General features: G+C 35.7%; 1 protein-coding gene across 6 annotated transcripts in view; it reads right to left on the reverse strand.

Moving 5' to 3' along the window:
- Positions 1 to 20,170, reverse strand: part of ITPR2 (inositol 1,4,5-trisphosphate receptor type 2) — a 493,497-nt gene that overhangs the window by 97,778 nt on the left and 375,549 nt on the right. For all 6 annotated transcript variants that reach the window (XM_032432655.1, XM_032432656.1, XM_032432658.1 and 3 more), the window contains 3 exons: positions 12,489 to 12,596; positions 4,226 to 4,418; positions 1,687 to 1,812 (listed from right to left, as the gene is read on the reverse strand). In XM_032432655.1, the coding sequence (XP_032288546.1) occupies positions 1,687 to 1,812; positions 4,226 to 4,418; positions 12,489 to 12,596 (427 nt within the window). The remainder of the gene's footprint in view (positions 1 to 1,686; positions 1,813 to 4,225; positions 4,419 to 12,488; positions 12,597 to 20,170) is intronic.

A 20,170-nucleotide genomic window follows, 5' to 3' on the forward strand; every position in this document is an offset into this window, starting at 1 on the left:
TTGCTATTTCACTTATCACACATCTGCTCCACCGCCAAGTATTCTTTCGGCACTGGCATGTCTTCGAAAAAATCAAATTTTTTTAATAACCATTCAAATTATACCTAAAAGTTCGGACTTTGATATCTAGTATCTGTAATGGAGCTTTGAAATAGCAAATTACTCCTGGACTCCCATCTCCCTTCATGCTCACCTCCAGTTCATCTGAAATAGGCTTACATGCCTGTTGTTTTCATCATACCATCACTTTCACTGGGCTTCCCTTTGTACTATTAATATTTACCTTGTAATGACAATGACATCAACAATAACTAAGCTTCACAGAATGCTTACCAGGCACTATTCTAAATGCCTGACCTGGATAGCATCTCATTAAATTCTTACAACAGTCCTACAGGTGAGATATGAAAGCAATTTGTGGTTCCTGTGTCCTGATGTCGTTCATCTTTTCCTTCAAGGCCTTCTTTCCGCACACATTTCAAAGCTACTTACCTGATTGTATCCCAAGGCTGTAACATATTTTCCCATGCACTTTGCCAGACTTAAACAAAACTTAATTCCCATGGTCCCACCCGTTAGCATATTTCACCTCTACATCCCATTTCACCTAAGATGAGATAATTTCTCTTGTCTTTGCTTTTGCAAAACTTCATTTATTTTTAGTTTAATAATATTAATTTCAGTCAATCATCCTTGTAGAGACATCCTAGACTGGAAACAAGAGTTAACCTTCTAATCTGAGATCTGAGATATTCTCTATGATCATATTCTGTCCTATGCTGTACATTAAAAAAAATTTTTTTTCAAAGTCCATGTGTGCTCATTATAGAAACCTTAGACAAGATAGAAAGCAAGGAAGAGGGTTAAATATAAACTCCACTATTTAAGGTAATCACGATAAATATTTTGGCACTCATTTTCCCATATAATTGAGATGCCATATTTAAAATGCTTTCAGTCATATTAATCAGTAGAAATAATTCTTTTTCATTGCCTTGCTTGCCAGTATAGCATAGCTCCAAGAGCTCTTCTGTATATGAGCTTTTTGAAAACTAACATTTCTATTGACCGTAGTTTTCTGCCTAATCTACTTATCATCATGCTCCACTTTCAATGAATACAGAAAATTTTAACAAGAATTGCATTATTATTTGTTTCAGAGGTACAGGTCTGTGATTCAACAGTCTTACACAATTCACAGAGCTCACCATAGCACATACCCTCCCCAATGAACAAATAATACATTATATGTTAAAAAAAAAAAAAAAAGAAGATAGTAGGAAGGGAGAAATGAAGGGGGTGGAATTCGGAGGGGGAGACGAACCATGAGAGACTATGGACTCTGAGAAACAAACTGAGGGTTCTAGAGGGGAGGGGGTTGGGGGGATGGGTTAGCCTGGTGATGGGTATTAAAGAGGGCACGTACTGAATGGAGCACTGGGTGTTATGCACAAACAATGAATCATGGAACACTACATCAAAAACTAATGATGTAATGTATGGTGATTAACATAACATAATAATAAATAAATAAATAAATAAATAAATAAATAAATAAAAATAATTAAAAAAAAAGAATTGCATTATTATTATTTTGAAGCTCTAAATAGCCAAGGAATGGATTATCAAGAGTATTATTTTTAGAACTTTAAAATATTTATCATTTAAAGAAAGACAAGCACTTGCCTTCATCTCCATCATCTCCAAATGGGTAGAAGAGAGCAACAGCTAAATTGATGAACACAGCCAAGTTGAAGGATATGCTCCCCCAGAGGGATATGTGCCTCGAGAACCAGAACAGTGCAGGGTTATCTAGTAAAGCAAAAAGTACGATGGGACAAAATAGAATAATTAATTTTGGTTTCAACACATGAACTCTATGGAAATAACATTTTACCAAATGTGTTTTTGCAAAGTAGTATAAAAGTATACTGAAACAAATATTCAAAATGACTTATATAAGAAAGTTTACAATCAATACTATAAGGGGGTTTTCGATTTGATTCCTTTTTTTATTCTTCAGTCAATTTACACCTAAGCCATGGTAAAAGGGTGAGAAATTTTGCAATTGCTAAACATGGTCAGAATAAGTGATTCTGTAACAATTCTAATACATCCCTAGAGCAGATTAAGGGAAACACGTTAGTGGGGCCCCTCTTCACGGAGTAGTATGTATCACTTTATAATTCAGTAATATTGATAAAACGGTCCCACTCCCATGCTTTACAGTCAAATAAAAAACCCAAGCCAGATACATGTCTGATGAAAACTCTTATGACCCAATCACAGTTACCTGAAATCCTGACACTTAACACCATGGCCTAGAACTGCTTATTGGGAACTAGTGATTTATGATACCTAAGTTTTAAACCGTAATGCTTCCTAAGCACTTGGGTTTGGAACAGCAGAAAAAATGTGAAAGATACAATAGGAAGTACTAATAAGTAGGAGAGTCTTAACCAAATATTTTCAGAAAAGAGATTCCATATTTATCTTCAGAAATGAATTAGTAAATTCATCTACTGAACATAGTTGACCCTAACCCAAAATCAGTTCTTTCTACCTCTCCTAAATAATTGAAGAGATATGCAGTGCATACAAATTTGACCACAGGACTTTTCCAGGTCTTGTCCCTTCTTAACTCTTAATATCTAAACATAAGATCTAAAATATTGGAGTTACTTGAGGGAGAAAGGCACATCAACTTTCAAATAGAAATTATAAACTTTTCAAATTAGGTTCTGTGAATTCCAATCTGGGATCTTCTGCTTACTTCTAAACTGTACTTCCCTTCAGTATATGTTGTTTTCCTTCTCTTAGACTGAAGCATTCCAACCCTGGAATGGGCTGTGATTTGCCATGGCATTTAGTTGACTAATGTATATTATACTGTAAACATCTGCATCTCCATCATTTTTGAATTAGGAGTCTTCGTTTTAAAAAGGAGAATGTTAAGACAAAATTAGAAGATGTTGATGCATGTATTTGCAGTATATCCATCTAATGAATTAGTTTCTATCTGTACCTCATAGTAAGTTGCTTCTAAATTTTCAATGTAAGATGTACATTGGAAATTATTTTAAGATTTGTTTTCCAGTAAATGATAAGATATTTATCCAAAAAAGAACAAACCCCACAAGCACGACATCCTTATTCAACTTACTTTTGTCAAGGATAAAATGTGTGCTTTTCAAATGTCCCAAATAAAATTGTTGAGTCTTCATATATTCTGGACACTCAAAATTTTCTCTGAATCCCCTAAGGTTCTACATGGCAAAATACTAAGGGAGAGTCATTTCTTTATTTTTTCAAATATTCTGATAAGAAAGCCTAAAAATGCATGCATATGCATATGCAAAATGCATATAATCTTATATCCAAAGATGATGTGTCTCAAGCTCCACTCAAATTCATAAACCACGCTCATTAAAGTTCCTAGAAAACTAGAAGCACTATTGAACAGAGGTATTGAGAACATAGGCCTGCTTGTCTGGAAGACTTCCCCCAAAGATAGAAAAGATCTAATCAACAGTTTCTCCCTATTATATTTTGTTAAAAACTCATGATATATGGGAAAATAAACCAAAACTTAGTGTAAACTATAAAACTTTTAAGTTTGAAAATTCAGTATTTCCAAATAGACTTGACCCCTTGAGATATAAGTAATGGGAACTATTACCATACTACTTTTTAACTGTAAAATGATAACATTGCCTTATTGGAATACAAGTGCCACAGAATTTTTAGTCTGATTTGGAAAGGTAAAGATATGTTGAAAGAAAGAATGACTTTCAAGAAAACATTAAACAATCTACTGCATCGTAAGATCGTAAGACAACAGAGGACAAGCATGCTGGTGCCAATGTCTCTCCATACCACTCACCGATTGTTAAAGCCAGTCAGAACCTAGCCAAGGACTGCAAAGCTGCAGCTGTTCAGCAGTTGAAACATACAGCTGCAACCCTGCATTTCATAATATTTATAAAACTATAGGATCAGCATGAAAAGATGATCTAATTAGTCTTCTGTTTTTATTAAGCCACAGGTGTCTCAGCTCCCACCCAGGTGTAGACTGAGCTTACACTCTTAAGCCTTTAAGGGACTTCAGTAACATCAGAAGGTAAGAAATTAAAAATCGATTTAAATGAATGCTGTCATGTATTCCAAAGTACCAATATATCTACCATTACGCTCAAAACTAACAATTTTGGTTTACTGTACTTACTCCTGATTTTTTTCTGCCACTTCATTTCATTGTAGAGATCTTCTGTTTGCTGGAAAAAGTCATTCACTTTACTTCCTTGTTCATCCCTTTCAGTTGTATTGAACACACGGCACTTGGATTCTCGTGTAAGGTATTCACATATATTGGGGACAGGAAAAACTATTTGTTCCATCGTCCTATCATGCCGAACAATCTGAAAATATTAATTTGCATTTGTCAGTCTTGGACTATTTTTTTGTTTTTAGCATGAGCTTATGAATGATATTTTACGAATTCAGGTTTAAAAAAATATGCCACCCCAAACAAAAAAATAAAAATAAAAAAATATGCCAGCTTGAAATACCTAAAGCAATTCTTTAGTGTACTACTTTTCATTGTTGTCTTTAAGAAAAATTAACTGATGAATGTATCATGAATATCTTATAAATAACAAAACCCCAAATCTTTATTCTTTTTGGACTAACATTAAAATTTTGCCACCCATTTTTATTTCCATGAATTACAGCAGAGAACTAAGAACTAAGTGATTGGCTACATAACCTTAAACACAGTACTTAGTATATCTGTATCTTATTCTTAGCTTGGTCTTCCTAAAAGAGCTATTGCTGTTAGGGACCAAATGACATACTCAACATGATGTGCCTTGAGTTCTGCAGAGAAAGGTGCTTTGTATCATTAAAATGTTTTCCTACTCATGGTAAAACATATTTTTGTAGGTTTCATATCCATTCAAGTATATAACCAGATGTAAATATTCATTATTTTGAACTTGTCTTATTTGGTATTTGTGACAGTGTAATGTTAGACTAAACAAAACAAAAACAGGATGAATATTTTCACAGAAATTTACTATGTAACAAGGTTTTATGTTGACTAAATCTCAAAATTCATATTCATATACTCTGCTCAGCCCTCAGGAATGAATCAGGATTGGTCTAAGCCAGAAGGGTCATCCTATTCCCCTTCACCACGGGCTGATACAGGGGCAAACATGTTACTAGTTCCAGGAAGTGAGGCACAAGTAGAAATATGCTGGTGATGGGGGGAAGGGGAATCAGGAAAAGGCAGACAGCCACATGAGACAAACAAAATAATAACAACAAAAAACTAAACACACAACACGAAAACACTTCTTTTGGCCTGTATCCTCTTTCTTCCCACTTAGAACAAAAGGTAGTATAAGGGCATGATGCTTAAAATGCTGGCAGCCATTTTGCAACCATGAGGTAAGATATCACCAGCATAATAAGGAACACCTAGAGAAAGAAGGGAAACACCTGCATGTTTAAAGACATCATTGAGTCATGAGTCAACTGTAGAACTACTGGTACCTTCAGACTTCCTTTTATGTGGGATAATCAAATATTTTTATTGTTCAAATAATTGTCAGTCTGGTATTCTGGTACTTGTAATTGAAGCTATCCTAAATAATATGTTAAATATGCAAACTACATACTAGGATACTATCATAAAACACACAAAATGAAATTTAGTAGTGGTAAATAAAATTCCTGAACATAGGTTTTTTTGTTTGTTTGTTTGTTTGTTTTTTAAAGATTTTATTTATTTATTTGAGAGAGAGAGAATGAGAGAGAGCACGAGAGGGAAGAGGGTCAGAGGGAGAAGCAGACCCCCTGCTGAGCAGGGAGCCCAATGCGGGACTCGATCCCAGGACTCCAGGATCATGACCTGAGCCGAAGGCAGTCGCTTAACCAACTGAGCCACCCAGGCACCCCTGAACATAGGTTAAAGAAATCAATTGTACAAAAGAAAAATTGGACCTATTTGGTATTGTAGGGGGAAAAAAGGTTTGCTTGATCCAACAGTGTCAAACAAACAAACAAACAAACAAACCAAAAATCTCAGGATGCATTTAAGAAATAGTGTTTCTATGCCACAATCAAGTGGGATATATTCCAGGGATGCAAGTATGCTTCAATATCCACAAATCAGTCAATGTGATACAACACAGTAACAAAATGAAGGATAAAAACTTTATAATCATCTCAATAGATGCAGAAAAGGCATTTGAGAAAGTTCAACATCCATTTATGATAAAAATTCTCAACAAAGGGGGTATAGAGGGAACATATCTCAACATAAAAGCTATATATGACAAGGTCACAGCTAACATCATACTCAACAGTGCAAAGCTGAAAGCTCTTCCTCTAAGATCAGTAACAAGACAATGATGTTACCACTTACCACTTTTATTCAACATAGTATTGGAAGTCCTAGCCAGAGCGATTAGGCAAGAAAAAGAAATAAAAGGCATCTGAATTGGAAAAAAGAAGTAAAATGGTCACTATATCTAGATGACATGATATTAAGTTTTCTTAATATCCCATCAAGAAACTATTAGAAATAATACACAAATTCAGTAAAGTGGCAAGATATAGAAATCAACACATAAAAATATGTTGTATTTCTATATATTAATAATGAACTATCAGAAAGAGAAATAAAGAAAACAATCCCATTTAGAATTGCATCAAAAAGAATACAATACCTAAGAATAACTTTAACCAAAGTAGAAAAAGATGTATATATTGAAAACTATAAGACATTAATGAAAGAAATTGAAGAAGCCACAAATAAATGGAAAAATATTTCATGCTCACGGATTGGAAGAACTAATATTTTTAAAGTATCCATACTACCAAAAGCAATATATAGATTCAATGCAATCCCTATCAAAATTCCAAGGCATTTTTTCAAATAGGACAAAGAGCCCTTAAAAAAAAAAAAAAGAACAACCAGTTTTAAAATTTGTATGGAACCATTAAAGACCCCAAATAGCCAAAACAATTTTGAGAAAGAAAAACAAAGTTGGTGGTTTCACACTCTCTGATTTCAACTATATTACAAAGCTATAGTAATTAAACAGTGTGGTATTGACATAAAAACAGAAATACAGATCATTGGAACAGAATAGAGAGCCCAGAAATAAACCCATGAATATATAGCCAATTAATTGACCATAAAGGAACCAAGAATATACAATAGGGAAAGGACACCTCTTCAATAAATGGTTTTGGAAAAATTGGATGGCTACATGCAAAAGAATGAAACTGGAGCACTACCTTACAAAAAAAGAAAAGAAATTAACTCAAAATGATCAAGACTTAAACATAAGACTTGAAACCATAAAAACTCCTAGAAGAAAACAGGCAGTAAGCTCCTTGACATAGGTCTTGAAGATGATTATTTAAATCTGACACCAAGGGGCGCCTGGGTGGCTCAGTCATTTAGCATCTGCCTTGGGCTCGGGTCATGATCCCAGGGTCCTGGGATTGAGCCCCACATCAGGCTCTCTGCTTGGAGGGAATCCTGCTTCTCTCTCTCCTACTCCCCCCGCTTGTGTTCTTGCTCTCGCTCTCTCTCTCTCTGTCAAATAAATAAATAAAATCTTTAAAAAAAATCTGACACCAAAAATAAAGACAACAAAAGCAATAATTAAAAAGTAGGACTATATCAAACTAAAAAGCTTTTGCACAACAAAGGAAACCATCAACAAAATGAAAAGGCAAGCTACTGAATGGGAAAAAATACATGCAAATCAAATATCCAATAAGGGGTAATAATCAAACTATATAAAGAATTCACACAATTCAAAAAGTTAAAAATAGAACGACCCTACAATTCAGCAATTGCCCTACTAGGCATTTACCCAAAGGATATAAAAATACAGATTTGAAGTGGCACATGCAACCCAATGTTTATGGCAGCATTATCAACAACAGTCAAACTATGGAAAGAGCCCAAATGTCCATCAACTGATGAATGGATAAAGAAGATGTGGTTAATATATACAATGGACTATGACTTAGCCATCAAAAAGAATGAAATCTTGCCATTTGCAATGACATGGGTGGAGCTAGAGTATATTATGCTAAGCAAAATAAATCAGGGAAAGACAAATATCATATGATTTCACTCATATATGGAATTTAAGAAACAAAACAGATGAACATAGGGGAAGAAAAAAAAGAGAGGAAAGCAAACCATAGAGACTCTTAACTATAGAGAACAAACTAAGGGTTGATGGAAAGAAGTGCATGGGGAATAGGTAAATCGGTGATGGGCATTAAGGATGGCGCTTGTTGTGATGAGCACTGGGTGTTAAATGTAAGTGATGAATCACTAAATTCTACACCTGAAACCAATTTTACCATATATATTAATTAATTAGTATTTAAATAAAAACTTGAAAAGAAAAAAAAGAATTCATACAACTCAATAGCAAAAAACCCCAATCTGATTAAAAAAATGGGTGGAAGATATGAATAGACAGTTTTCCAAAAAAGACATAAAAATGTCCAACAAATACACAAAAAGATGCCCTACATCATTAATCATCAAGAAAATTCAAATCAAAACCACAATGAGATATCATCTCACACATGTTAGAATGACTATTATCAAAGAAACTAGAAATATTAAGTGTTAGTGAGGATGTAGAGAAAAGGGAACTCTTGTGCACCACTGGTGAGAATGTAAATTGTGGTGGTCACTGTGGAAAACAATACAGAGATTCCTTAAAAATTAAAACAAGAACTACTGTATAATCCAGCAATTCCATTTTGCAGATTTATCCAAAAAACCCCAAAACACTAATTTGAAAAGATATCTGCACCCCCATGTTCACTGCAGTATTATTTACAATAGCCAAGATATGGAAACAACCTAAGTGCCTGTCAATGGATGAATGGGTAAAGAAATTGTGGTATACATATGCAGTGGAATATTATTCAGCCATAAAGAAGAATGGTATCTTGCCATTTGTGACAATATATGGATGGACCTCAAGGGCATTATGCTAAGTGAAATAAGTCAGATAGAGAAAGAAATACCACATGATCTCTCTTGTATGTGGAATCTGAATATATATATACATATATACACATACATAGACACACATGTATATACATACAAGCTCATAGATACAGAGAATAGATTGGTGGTTGCCAGAGGCAGTGGATGGGGTGTGGGAAAAATTGGTGCATTGCTTTTGCTTTTTTTTTTTTAATTTAAATAGATAGAATAAAAATAAAAAATAAAAATAAATTAAAAAAAAGAAACGGAAGGGCGCCAGGGTGGCTCAGTCAGTTAAGCACCCGACTCATGATTTCAGCTTAGGTCATAATCTCATGGGTCGTAGGATCGATCCCCACAACGGGCTCCATGCTCAGTGGGTAGTCTGCCTGAGAGTCTCTCCCTCTGCCCCTCCCCCCATTTGTGCACACTTGTGCGTGCGCGCTGTCTCTCAAATAAATACATCTAAAAAAAAAAAGAAATAGAATTTTGATTATTATAGACCAAACAATTCAGTCCCTTTATGAAATGTTATGTTTGATTCTGGTCATCACATTCTACAAGGGGCACGGACAAACTGGAGGAATTACTGCAGACAATGGGAGTGTATTAACTGTAAAAAGCCAAAATGGATAATTGTTTCAATACATTTTTTCAACAAATGCTTATTCACTCCTTAGGTGAGGAGGTCTGGGGAACTCAAAGTGAAAACACAACATGAATCCCAATCTATAAGAGCCTCTAGTTAAGTAATCATGGTTCTTCAAATGTTACAGCCAAGCTATCATGCTAACAGAAGAGCAAATGTTCTGAACAGTGGGGAAACATTAAGGTGGGCTAGTGTGAACTCTTCATAAAAAATAACTTTCTAATTATTCAAATTGTTCAAAATTGGATCTGTTTCCTTCTGAAGTCGTGAGATCTCTATCACAGGAACAATTTAAAGTAGAGGCAAGATCATTACAGAGTAATTTCTCCTTGAATGGGTGAGTGAACCAGGTAACACACAAGGTCCTTCATATTTCTCAGCATCTTTGAGTCTATTATTTTAGAAAAATTATTTTTAACAATAATCATTATTGTGGTGATGCTCCAAGGCACTGTGTCAGTAGGGGACAAGTGACACATAAGACACATGTTTCAATATGATATATTAAACTAACAGCATGATCAAACTGCTGTGGGAGTACAGTGGGATAAAATTAATGAATGCCTAATGGGTGAGAAGCCTCTCTGAATAGAGCATATGAGCTGGTCTTCCAATGAGCATGGGGACTGGTCAACATGTAGAATTTACATCATCAGCCCAGACTGTTCCTTTGAACACTGGACTTCTGTACCCAACTTCAGGAATGCCTCAAAGTCACCTCCAATTCAATTTATCCAAGAACCAATAAATGATCTTCCTCTCTCTTTTACCTGCTCAAGCTAGGATCCCAATGCACTACACCAATTCTGCTTATTTATTCAAACCAGAAGCCCAGGGGCATCCTTTTCCATACCATTTTGCTTAGGTTGTCACATTTTATAGGGGGCATTATAAATATCCCTCATACACACACATACACACATGTATGTATGTGTGTGTATGTATATTTTTCTCCAATCCAGTCATCTTCAGTACCACCATCTTTCACATTTTCTATTAAAATATCTTTCATCTGATCTACCTGCATCCCCATGCCCCATTCTCTTTTCCAATTCTTTCTCCAACAGCAACTAGAGTAATCTTTTGAAAAGAGTCCCCCGCCTTGTGTGTTCTTTTTTTTTTTTTTGCTTTTAACAACTTCATTTTTTTTTTGTTTTATTTCAATTCTATTAGCCAACATATCATTAGTTTCTGATGGAGTGCTCAATGATTCATGAGTCTGTATAACACTCAGTGCTCATCACATCACGTGGCCTCCTTAATACCCATCACTCAGTTACCCCATTCTCCTCCCCACCTCCCCTTCTGCAACCCTCAGTTTGTTTCCTGAAGTCAAGAGTCTCTCATGGTTTCACACCTTCCCTTCATTTACTTCTATCTGAAATTCTGTGCCCAATCTTTACTCAATCTTTAATATATTCTTTATGGCAACTATCTCTGTGAAATCCATCCTGAAATTCCCCAGGCACAGTTAATTGCTGTTTTCTCTACATTTCCTTGGCCCTTTGTTTATGCACTTACTACACGGAATTATCTTCTGTATGTGTATGTAACTGAGAGAGAGTAAGTGATCCGCAAACATTTACCAAATTTGTGTATTTACAGTGAAATCCCTCCTCATTGCTGGGAAACCAATAAAAGTCCTACTTCAGACAATAGCCCCAGCTCTCACACAGGTATTAACCAAATCCTTCCTCTGGCCCACTCAGCCCACCTGCTATTCCTATCTCTTCTAATCATGTAGCTTTGTACCATGACTTCTGGGACCTTCCTCAGAACCTTAGTGGTTTGGCGATAAATCCGTATCAACTTCTCCAGCTTCCTGAGGTGACCAGCCTCTCAGGCTCTAATCACCTGATGCAATAAGCAACGTTTTTGCTGCTGGTCCAGCTTATGGGTTCCTACGTCGAGTCTCCCACCAAAGCTGCAGTACTATTAATGTTTATAAACGTGAGCAAGTGATCAATTTTGTGACATGTTCATTATTCCAAATATTTGGCAATAGCAAACAGCACGGTATCGTGATTATATATCCTGAGAGTTAATAGCAGTGATACCCATCATGCATTCTGCTCTAAACTAAAAAATATCCACCAAAATGAATAAATGTATGAATGTAAATTACAAGTGACAAGCGTCAACTACTCTGCTCACTTCTGCCTGATTAGCTCTGCCAACCAGTGTCAAAATGATACCAGAGCTAGTAAATGACAGCCAGATGGGTCTCACAACACATAATGGTAAATCCATGTTGACCTACCCCTCCTCAACTGCCAAAAGCTATTAAATAATATTGCATGGGGGGGGTCAATTGCCGTGTACTGAAAACGAGAGCTGCTAAAGCACTCCAGGTTTATGCCATCGCTATGAGCACTTTATAGTGCCTTCCACACTTTTGAACACTGCTTTACACAGAGATCTCTCTTTTAACAAGCCTTTTATAGTTTTTACAGAGAATGCTTTTCTTGCATGATAGCTTGTAATGTAATTATCTTTTCATCAAAACATCACTGCCCTGTAATGATTGCTTCCATGACCAACACAACATAAAAATAACGTTAATTACAAAAGAAAATTCACATATCGTTCTGGCCAAAAAATAAAGACCACTTTGAAAGATATGCACTTCAATTTCTCATAGATCACTCCTTGCATCTTATCTTTTGATGTATACTTTTACAGTTTCTATTTTTCAATTCTGCTTCATTGTTCTAGGAAACAATTATGAAAATGGTCTGAAAGAGAAAGGGAACATATATTTTCACAGTTGATCCTTTTCGAGAAATAAGAGATGGTTACCTCGATCTGTGCAGTGTGGTTGGCATAATATTTTAAGGCTTCATCCCCATCATCTGGATCCGATCCTGGTTTGAGCATCTGCTGTAAGAGTTTGTTGTGACGAGCCAACTAGAGGGAAAGAGAAGGTAAAGCATTTAGGTCTCTTTTTCTCCCTTTCCTGGGGTCAAACTTTGAAATTACTTTGTCCACTGGTACCCATAGCTTCACAGTTCTGGGGTTAATGCTGATTAATTACGCTTCAGGAAACATATCCATTTGAAAGGAATAAATAATGAAATCATGGGGATCAGCTATTATTACTACATCAATCTTACATTTTTTTATTTGGCAATGTATATGTTCCTAGCATGAGAAGACCGTGTCTCGCCCAGAGTAGGTGCTCAATTTATATTTGTTGATTAAATTTATATCTTAGATAAATGTATGATTGTTCCAGGAAGAAGAAACACCCACAGAGACATATAACTGATGCTCTCTACAATAAACTATATGCACATCAAACTGATCAGCAGTGTGATACTTCAGTAGGGTTAGCAATACCAATCTAAATGGCAGCTTCCTATCTACCTAAATAAATAGGTATTTACATTTCGGAAGGATTTCTCTTATGGCATCTAATCAACCTACACTAGCAGTTTGTACTAAAGTCCTATGCTTCTGAATATTCATATGTCAAAACTGGCGCTTTATCTCAGTTTTATTGTAATTCGAAATGGGCATTTAAATAACGAAAATTTCACCACGAATGATCTTAAACTGCCGTTGATGGAAGTAATCTTTCTCATTTGAATGTCTATGACATTTGTTAGCTGGTTCTCTCACTTTCTAGATAACTAATACATATTGCTTTCACATGCCACTTTTCTGGCTCTCTTGAACAATTCCTGAAACCCTGCAATGTCTTTATTATTTTTTTATTATGTTATGTTGATCACCATACATTACATCATTAGTTTTTGATGTAGTGTTCCATGATTCGTTGTTTGCATATAACACCCAGTGCTCCATGCAGTACGTGCCCTCTTTAATACCCATCACCAGGCTAACCCATCCCCCCACCCCCTCCCCTCTAGAACCCTCAGTTTGTTTCTCAGAGTCCATAGTTTCTCATGGTTCGTCTCCCCCTCCAATTTCCCCCCCTTCATTCTTCCCTTCCTGCTATCTTCTTCTTCTTTTTTTTTTTTTAAACATATAATGTATTATTTGTTTCAGAGGTACAGGTCTGTGATTCAACAGTCTTACACAATTCACAGCACTCACCGTAGCACGTACCCTACCCTCGCCAATGTCTATGACCTTTCAGATAGTCTATTTATGCCTCAAGTTCCCTGAGGGCTTCCAAAATCAAAGAATCTCCATATAATTCTTTTATTCTGGCACCGTTCCTATCTTTTACTCTGTGCCAGTTGCTATCCTAAATACTTAAGTACGTGATCTCATTTGATCCTACGAGGAAATCCTGAGGTAGACACTGGCATTATCCTCGTTTTACAGATGAGGAAACTGAGGCACTGAGCATTTAAGGGACTTGTCCATGATAATGTACCTAGAAAATGATAGAGCCAGTATTGAATGCAAGCAGAATGATTTCAGAGTCAGTATTCTTATCAACATTACAGAGCAATAAATAAGTCTTTGTACTATTCTTGAGATGTTAATTCAAATTGTGATTATAAAGAATGGAGACAAATTTTAAATAATAATCCAGAACCTACAAAGCCTAATAAACATTATCCTTGTAAGTGATAACATGGTAAATAAAATATTCATCCCACTGATGCTGCTCTAGAGCAAATCATTTTTGAAACTAGTATTTTAGAATTGGCTTTTAGGGATATTTATAACTCACTCAAGAAAACTATTTACATTTCATTCCTGACTAAATGTGAATTGTACAGATTTTTATTACAAACTGTAGTCATGAAATTTGTTGCGACTTATAGGTGCTTCTAAAAATCTAAATGTGTTTCAAAGGATACAATTATTGTAATCATTTAGGCACATTAGCATATGTTTTAAGAAGTTTGTTGAAGGTAAAATTGGCATGATTCATTTACAGTTTGCATCTGGGGCATGAGAAAAAGAGGAGTTAGGTTTGACTCTGAAAGTATTAACCTGAGCAACTGAAAGTTTAGAAATGCCACTTGCTAAGGAAAAATGCAGAAGGAGCATATTTAGGGAAAGAAAATCAAGACTTTGGTCTTGGACACATGAAACTTGATATATTATGCAAAAGGAAATGATGAGCAGGCTGTTGGATGGATATGTTTTTCAGGAGCTCTGAGCAGAGGTCAGGATTGGAGCTATATATTTAGGTGTTGTCAGTATATGCCTGATACTTAAAATTATGAGCCTTCATGGGATGACCTAAAAGTGAGCTGAGTCAGAGAAAAGAGATCCAAAGAACACCAACAGAAGTTAGGAAGAGGAGAGGCATCACAGTGAAGAAGACTGAGAAATTTGGGCAAGGGAGGTCAGAACAAAACCAGTGAAACCTGGTGTCCTGGCAGCCAAATGAAGAAAAAACTTCAGGATGGAGGGAGTGATCATCTGTGTCAAAAGTCGCAGACAGTTGAATCAAATGAGGACCAGGAAGTGGCCATTGGGTTGAGCAACTTACAAGTCACTTGTAACCTTGACAGCAACAGTTTCAGGGAGTGGTGGATACCAAAGCCGCTGTAGTGAGTTTAAATAAGAATGGGAGAAGAAGAAGTATAAACAATGAATATAGGCAACTCTTGAAAAGGGGGAGCTAAGAAATAGGGTGGTAGCTAGAGAAATGGATAAGGTAAAAGGGAGGGCTTTTTAAAGATGGGAATGATGACATGTTGATTTGATTTTGAGAGAGATGGAATGTTTGCTAAAACAACATCTTGACCAGGTGAGAATGGAATGCCCTAATATATAAGTGGAAGGTTTTGGCCTTAGACAGAAACAAATTCAACCATACTGACAGCAGAGAATATGGTCACAGTTTCAGGAGGGTGGCGGTTTTGATGATGGAAACACAGAAAAGTTTTTTTTTTTTCTGGTTACTTTTATTTTCTCAGTGTACTAGTAAGTTGATAATAGGGATGAGAGAGGAGGTGTTAGAAATTTGAGGAACAGAAGGTATGAGAGTGAGCTAGGGAAAGCGAACAACCTTAGAAAATGTAGTAGGATTATCAGGAAGTCTGAAGGGCTCCCTTTCTGTTATGGTCAAAGTGAGGTCAGTAAGCATGTTTGTGTGTTTTTCTCCAGTGAGGTTCAGTTGTCTGGGTCCAGGCATGCAGTAGACAGAGTTGTAATTAATGAGATGTGTGGTTTTTCAGGGCAAGGTCAACAACACACCAAAAAGAGATACATGGAAATTAAGAGGCTATGCAAGGAATTTAAATGGGACCATGGAATCTAAGCTGAATAAGGAAGGAAACGAAGCCAAGAGGGATGATGAAAAGGTGGTAGGATGAATGAATTGTAGCTTTAACTGTCGTAAGAAATGTGTTGCAGTGCTTGGAAGAAAGTGCTAGTCAAAGGGCTAGCTAGTCTGAGATACTTGAATTGGAGCCTACCGACAGAGTGCAGGGAGCAGTGACTAGTAATGATCAGGTTTTAGGTGTGCCCATATGTCCAACATCGGACCTCCACTACCACACTACTCTGAGCCACCAGCTTCTCTCACCTGGAACACTGCAATAGCATTTTAACTGGTCTCCCTCACTGACCTTAGTCCTCCTGAGTCTAGCTGTTACACATGAGCCAGAGGCATCCTTTCGGTCAGATCATGACTCTTCAAATCCAAACCCTCCAATGGCTGTCATCTTATTTAGAATTAGAGCCAGCTTTTCACCACGGCCAATAAGGACTACAGAATCTGGCCTCGCTACGCCTTTCTCGACTCCTCTCCTTGTACCCTCCCACAGTCCCAGCCACATTGGGCTCCTGCCAGTTCCTTCCACCTGAGAAGCATGTGTTTGTCTCAAGGCTCTATAGTTGTTGTCCCTTTGCCCGGATTCTCTTCCTCTAGACACCTGCATGGTTTGCTTCTTCACCTCCTTCAGGACTCCTTTCAAATATTGTCTTATCAATAACCACACTTTTAATGATCAACTCATTCACCTCCCCTAATACACCCAACACTATTTCCTGCCTTATTTTTTCCCATAGCATATTATGATCTGACATACCATATTTTATTATCGATCTCTTCATTAATGATCCCTGCTTATGTTAGAGTAAGCTTATGTTTTCAGAGGACACAGATTTTCACTCATTTTGTTCACTGTTCTATTTCCAAGGCTTAGAACAGTGTCTGGCACATAGTAGATACTCAATACATACTTGTTTAATAAATGTAAATATCAGAACTCTTAAATCATAAATAAAGGATAGCTTTCCAATATGAGACATTAATTTGAATAATTTCTTATAAATTTATTTACTAAAAACTTTTACTTCTTTATAGTTACTTTATAGTGCCAAAATTAATATAATTATTTTAAGAAATCAATAATGCTATTTTATGTGATATAATCCATAGTACAAATCTATACAAATAATTTTCATTTAGTATATCCTACTTCACAGAAACATACCAGGACTTCTCTTTCCTGTAGTGTTAATGAGATGATTCTACATTTGTCTTGTTTTCTTGAATTTCAGTGGCACTCTAAAAGGCCCTTTAAAAAAATAAGATGCCTCAGCCTCCTTTCAGATGTGTAAACACTTAAAAAATATTCTTATTCATGATTATATATGTCATCTCCACATATCTTGGAAAATTTGAAAGATATAATAAGAAAAAACAAAATAGAAATAGCTGTACCATTTTTCTACCTGGATATCTTTTACATTCTTTGTGACTGAGAGCCTTTCCTGACTCAGTAGCCTAGTTTGCTCTTCCTTGCTCTGCGTTCAGATAGTGCCCTGTGTATATCTAGATAGCAAAATTTCTCATATTGCGTCTTAGTAGATATTGGCTCTCTCCAGTGGGCTACAACATTTTTAAGGAAAGGGGTTTGATCTTAACCTCTACATTTTCAGAGCCAAAAACAGAGCCAAATAGACACAATGAATATTTGCCAAAAAAACAAGTCAGTGAAGACATTCACTATGTGTTTATGTGGGCAAAAACTCTTAAATCACAGTAAATTATCCCTCTGTTTCCTCCTTGACAAAAGATAAAAGCCAAAGAAATACAATTAGACATCAGATGACAGTAGAATTCCCAGGGTTTGCAGAAATAAAATATTTTAATATTTTTTTCTTATTTCATAGTTAATTCATGTACTTACATCCCTTCTGCTATATCATAAGCTATTTGGAGAAGGAACTGAGTACTCAGTAAATGAGGAATTGAACCCTGTGAAGCAAGGATAGCATCCCTATTATATAGACAAAATACAAAAGAAGTAAAGAATATCTCAATGATTCTAAAACATGTGAAAATGACTGGTATCAATATAGAGCTCTCTGGTCCAAATTTATAGTTTACTAGAAGCACAGTACAAATTCTCAAAAATGACTGGTATCAATATAGAGCTCTCTGGTCCAAATTTATAGTTTACTAGAAGCACAGTACAAATTCTCAGAGACTAGTTAACATATGCCCAGTAGTTGTTTAAAAAAGATTTATTGCCCTATATATGCAATCCTTTAAAAAATGTTATCTAGAATGGCCAGGCTGCCAATCAAAAGCATCAGTTTTTTTCTTAGTGATGGGCTCTTTGCTTTAGCCAATTTTCTCTTCTATCCCCTTTTATATGACATAAATAAAGAAAAACAACCCCAGAACCCAAAGAAGCAATAGCATCATTTAATATTATGTGCTTTGGAAACCAAATGTGAAAAACCTTGGTAAGTTTCTAGACAAGTATAGCACATCTGTGGAGATCCATCACAATCAGAAATCTAGTTTAAATCCTAATTAAAAACTTAAAAAAGTTAATGAAGACATACAAGGACAGTCATCTTATGACATCCAATTTCAGCTCGCAGAGACCCTCACAACAGTACTTGAAATTAGCTGATGTCACTACACAACATGGTCTGGAAAACCAGCCATCATTCAGTGTTGCTAATAATGAGAATCTGAACATGGGCATTGTCACTGAATACTAAAAAGGAATAATGTCATAGGTAGGAAATCTCTGAGTCCTAGAAATACTTAGAATCCACGACAATCTTTATTAGGCAAAATTGTAGCAATTGTTTTATACATTTATACTAAGTAGGTATGGCAGATACCTACTTAGATGATGATGCCTACATTTGCCATACCTACTTAGTAAGTGGTGATGAAAGAATTTACCAATAAAAAACTCTTAGTAGCTCATTATTACAAAAAGAAAAAACTAGCCCGAGATAATTTATCATCCTCCATAATACTAAAGTTTTTAAAAATGCAATGTAATACATGATACATGCATATATATTAGTGAGAAAGGAATCAAAACACTGGTGGGTAGTTAGCCTTATAAAAGAATAAAGACATATTTCCTACAGGGGAAGACTCCCATGAACGGATAGGGATTGTTTCATTATGTATTGAAATGAAAAAAGGAAAATCATGTACTTCATTACTAATCATGACGTATTAGTAATTTAAACACATATGCAACTTTAAACAGGAATGAAAATTTGTGCATATATGTAAAATACATATATACTCATAAGTATAAACCATATACACAAACACATAAAACCCACAGCAGAGTCTTTAAGTAACACTGTGCAGCTTTTTAAATCTAAGATTAGGGAATAAAGATGACAGATTTAGGCTTTTCATTTTTAGCAACATCCCTTATTAAACCATTCACATTTATTTTCTTATCATTAGGATTCTGATGTTCATTTCAGTTTGGGTGCAAATAAGGATGGAGTAAAAAAATCAAGCAATTGCGCTTGAATGATATTCAACAATAATTATTCTTTGGCACTTTTCATATGTGATTTTTTCATGTGAGTTCCACTTTTATTAATTGGTAAAATTGACACAGCAACTGCCTTTCCAAAGATCATAAAGTGAGCTGGAGCCTGCAGTCAGAATAATTGGCTCATACATTTATGTTAATAATTGTACAATGCTTTTATACCAAACACTCTTCCTATTTGGAGCAGAGAGAAATCAGCAGAAGAGAGTGTAAACTAAGGTTTTCCCTTTTCTCACATGCTTAAAATACACAAACCCTGTATCTTCAAAACATCTATTTTTCTCTGATTTTGTGATTCTGTTCTGTGCAAAGCAAAAAAAAAAAAAAAAAAAAAACTACTGTGGGATGATAGAGATAAGTAAGACTTATTCTCTTTCTTTAAGCAATCTACTTTCTAGTTGGTAGAATGAGAACAATTACAGACATGTAATTAATACGAGGAAAAATAAGGACAGAAATGCAAGGGATCCCATTTGGTTGGTAGCACTAGGATAAGAATCATGTAAGAAACGCATCTGATAAAGGTTTTAAAGAATGGACAAAATGTCCATAGGTAGGAAGGGGGAGGTGAGGATGGCATGAGGAAGCCATTCTGAGGGGAGAGAGGGACCTGCATGAGGAAAGTCATGGAGGATGGCTAGAGACACAGAGGTCTAGAATTTGCAACCATACTACATGCCCGAGTAGGAGTTTGAATGGAGAGTACTGTTGAGGGTTGAACTGTGTCCACCAAGAAGATGTGTTCAAGTCCTAACCCCCAATACTTATAAC

The sequence above is a fragment of the Phoca vitulina genome, unplaced genomic scaffold (assembly GCF_004348235.1).
Source record: "Phoca vitulina isolate PV1807 unplaced genomic scaffold, GSC_HSeal_1.0 scaffold49, whole genome shotgun sequence".
In the NCBI taxonomy this organism is placed as follows: domain Eukaryota; kingdom Metazoa; phylum Chordata; class Mammalia; order Carnivora; family Phocidae; genus Phoca; species Phoca vitulina.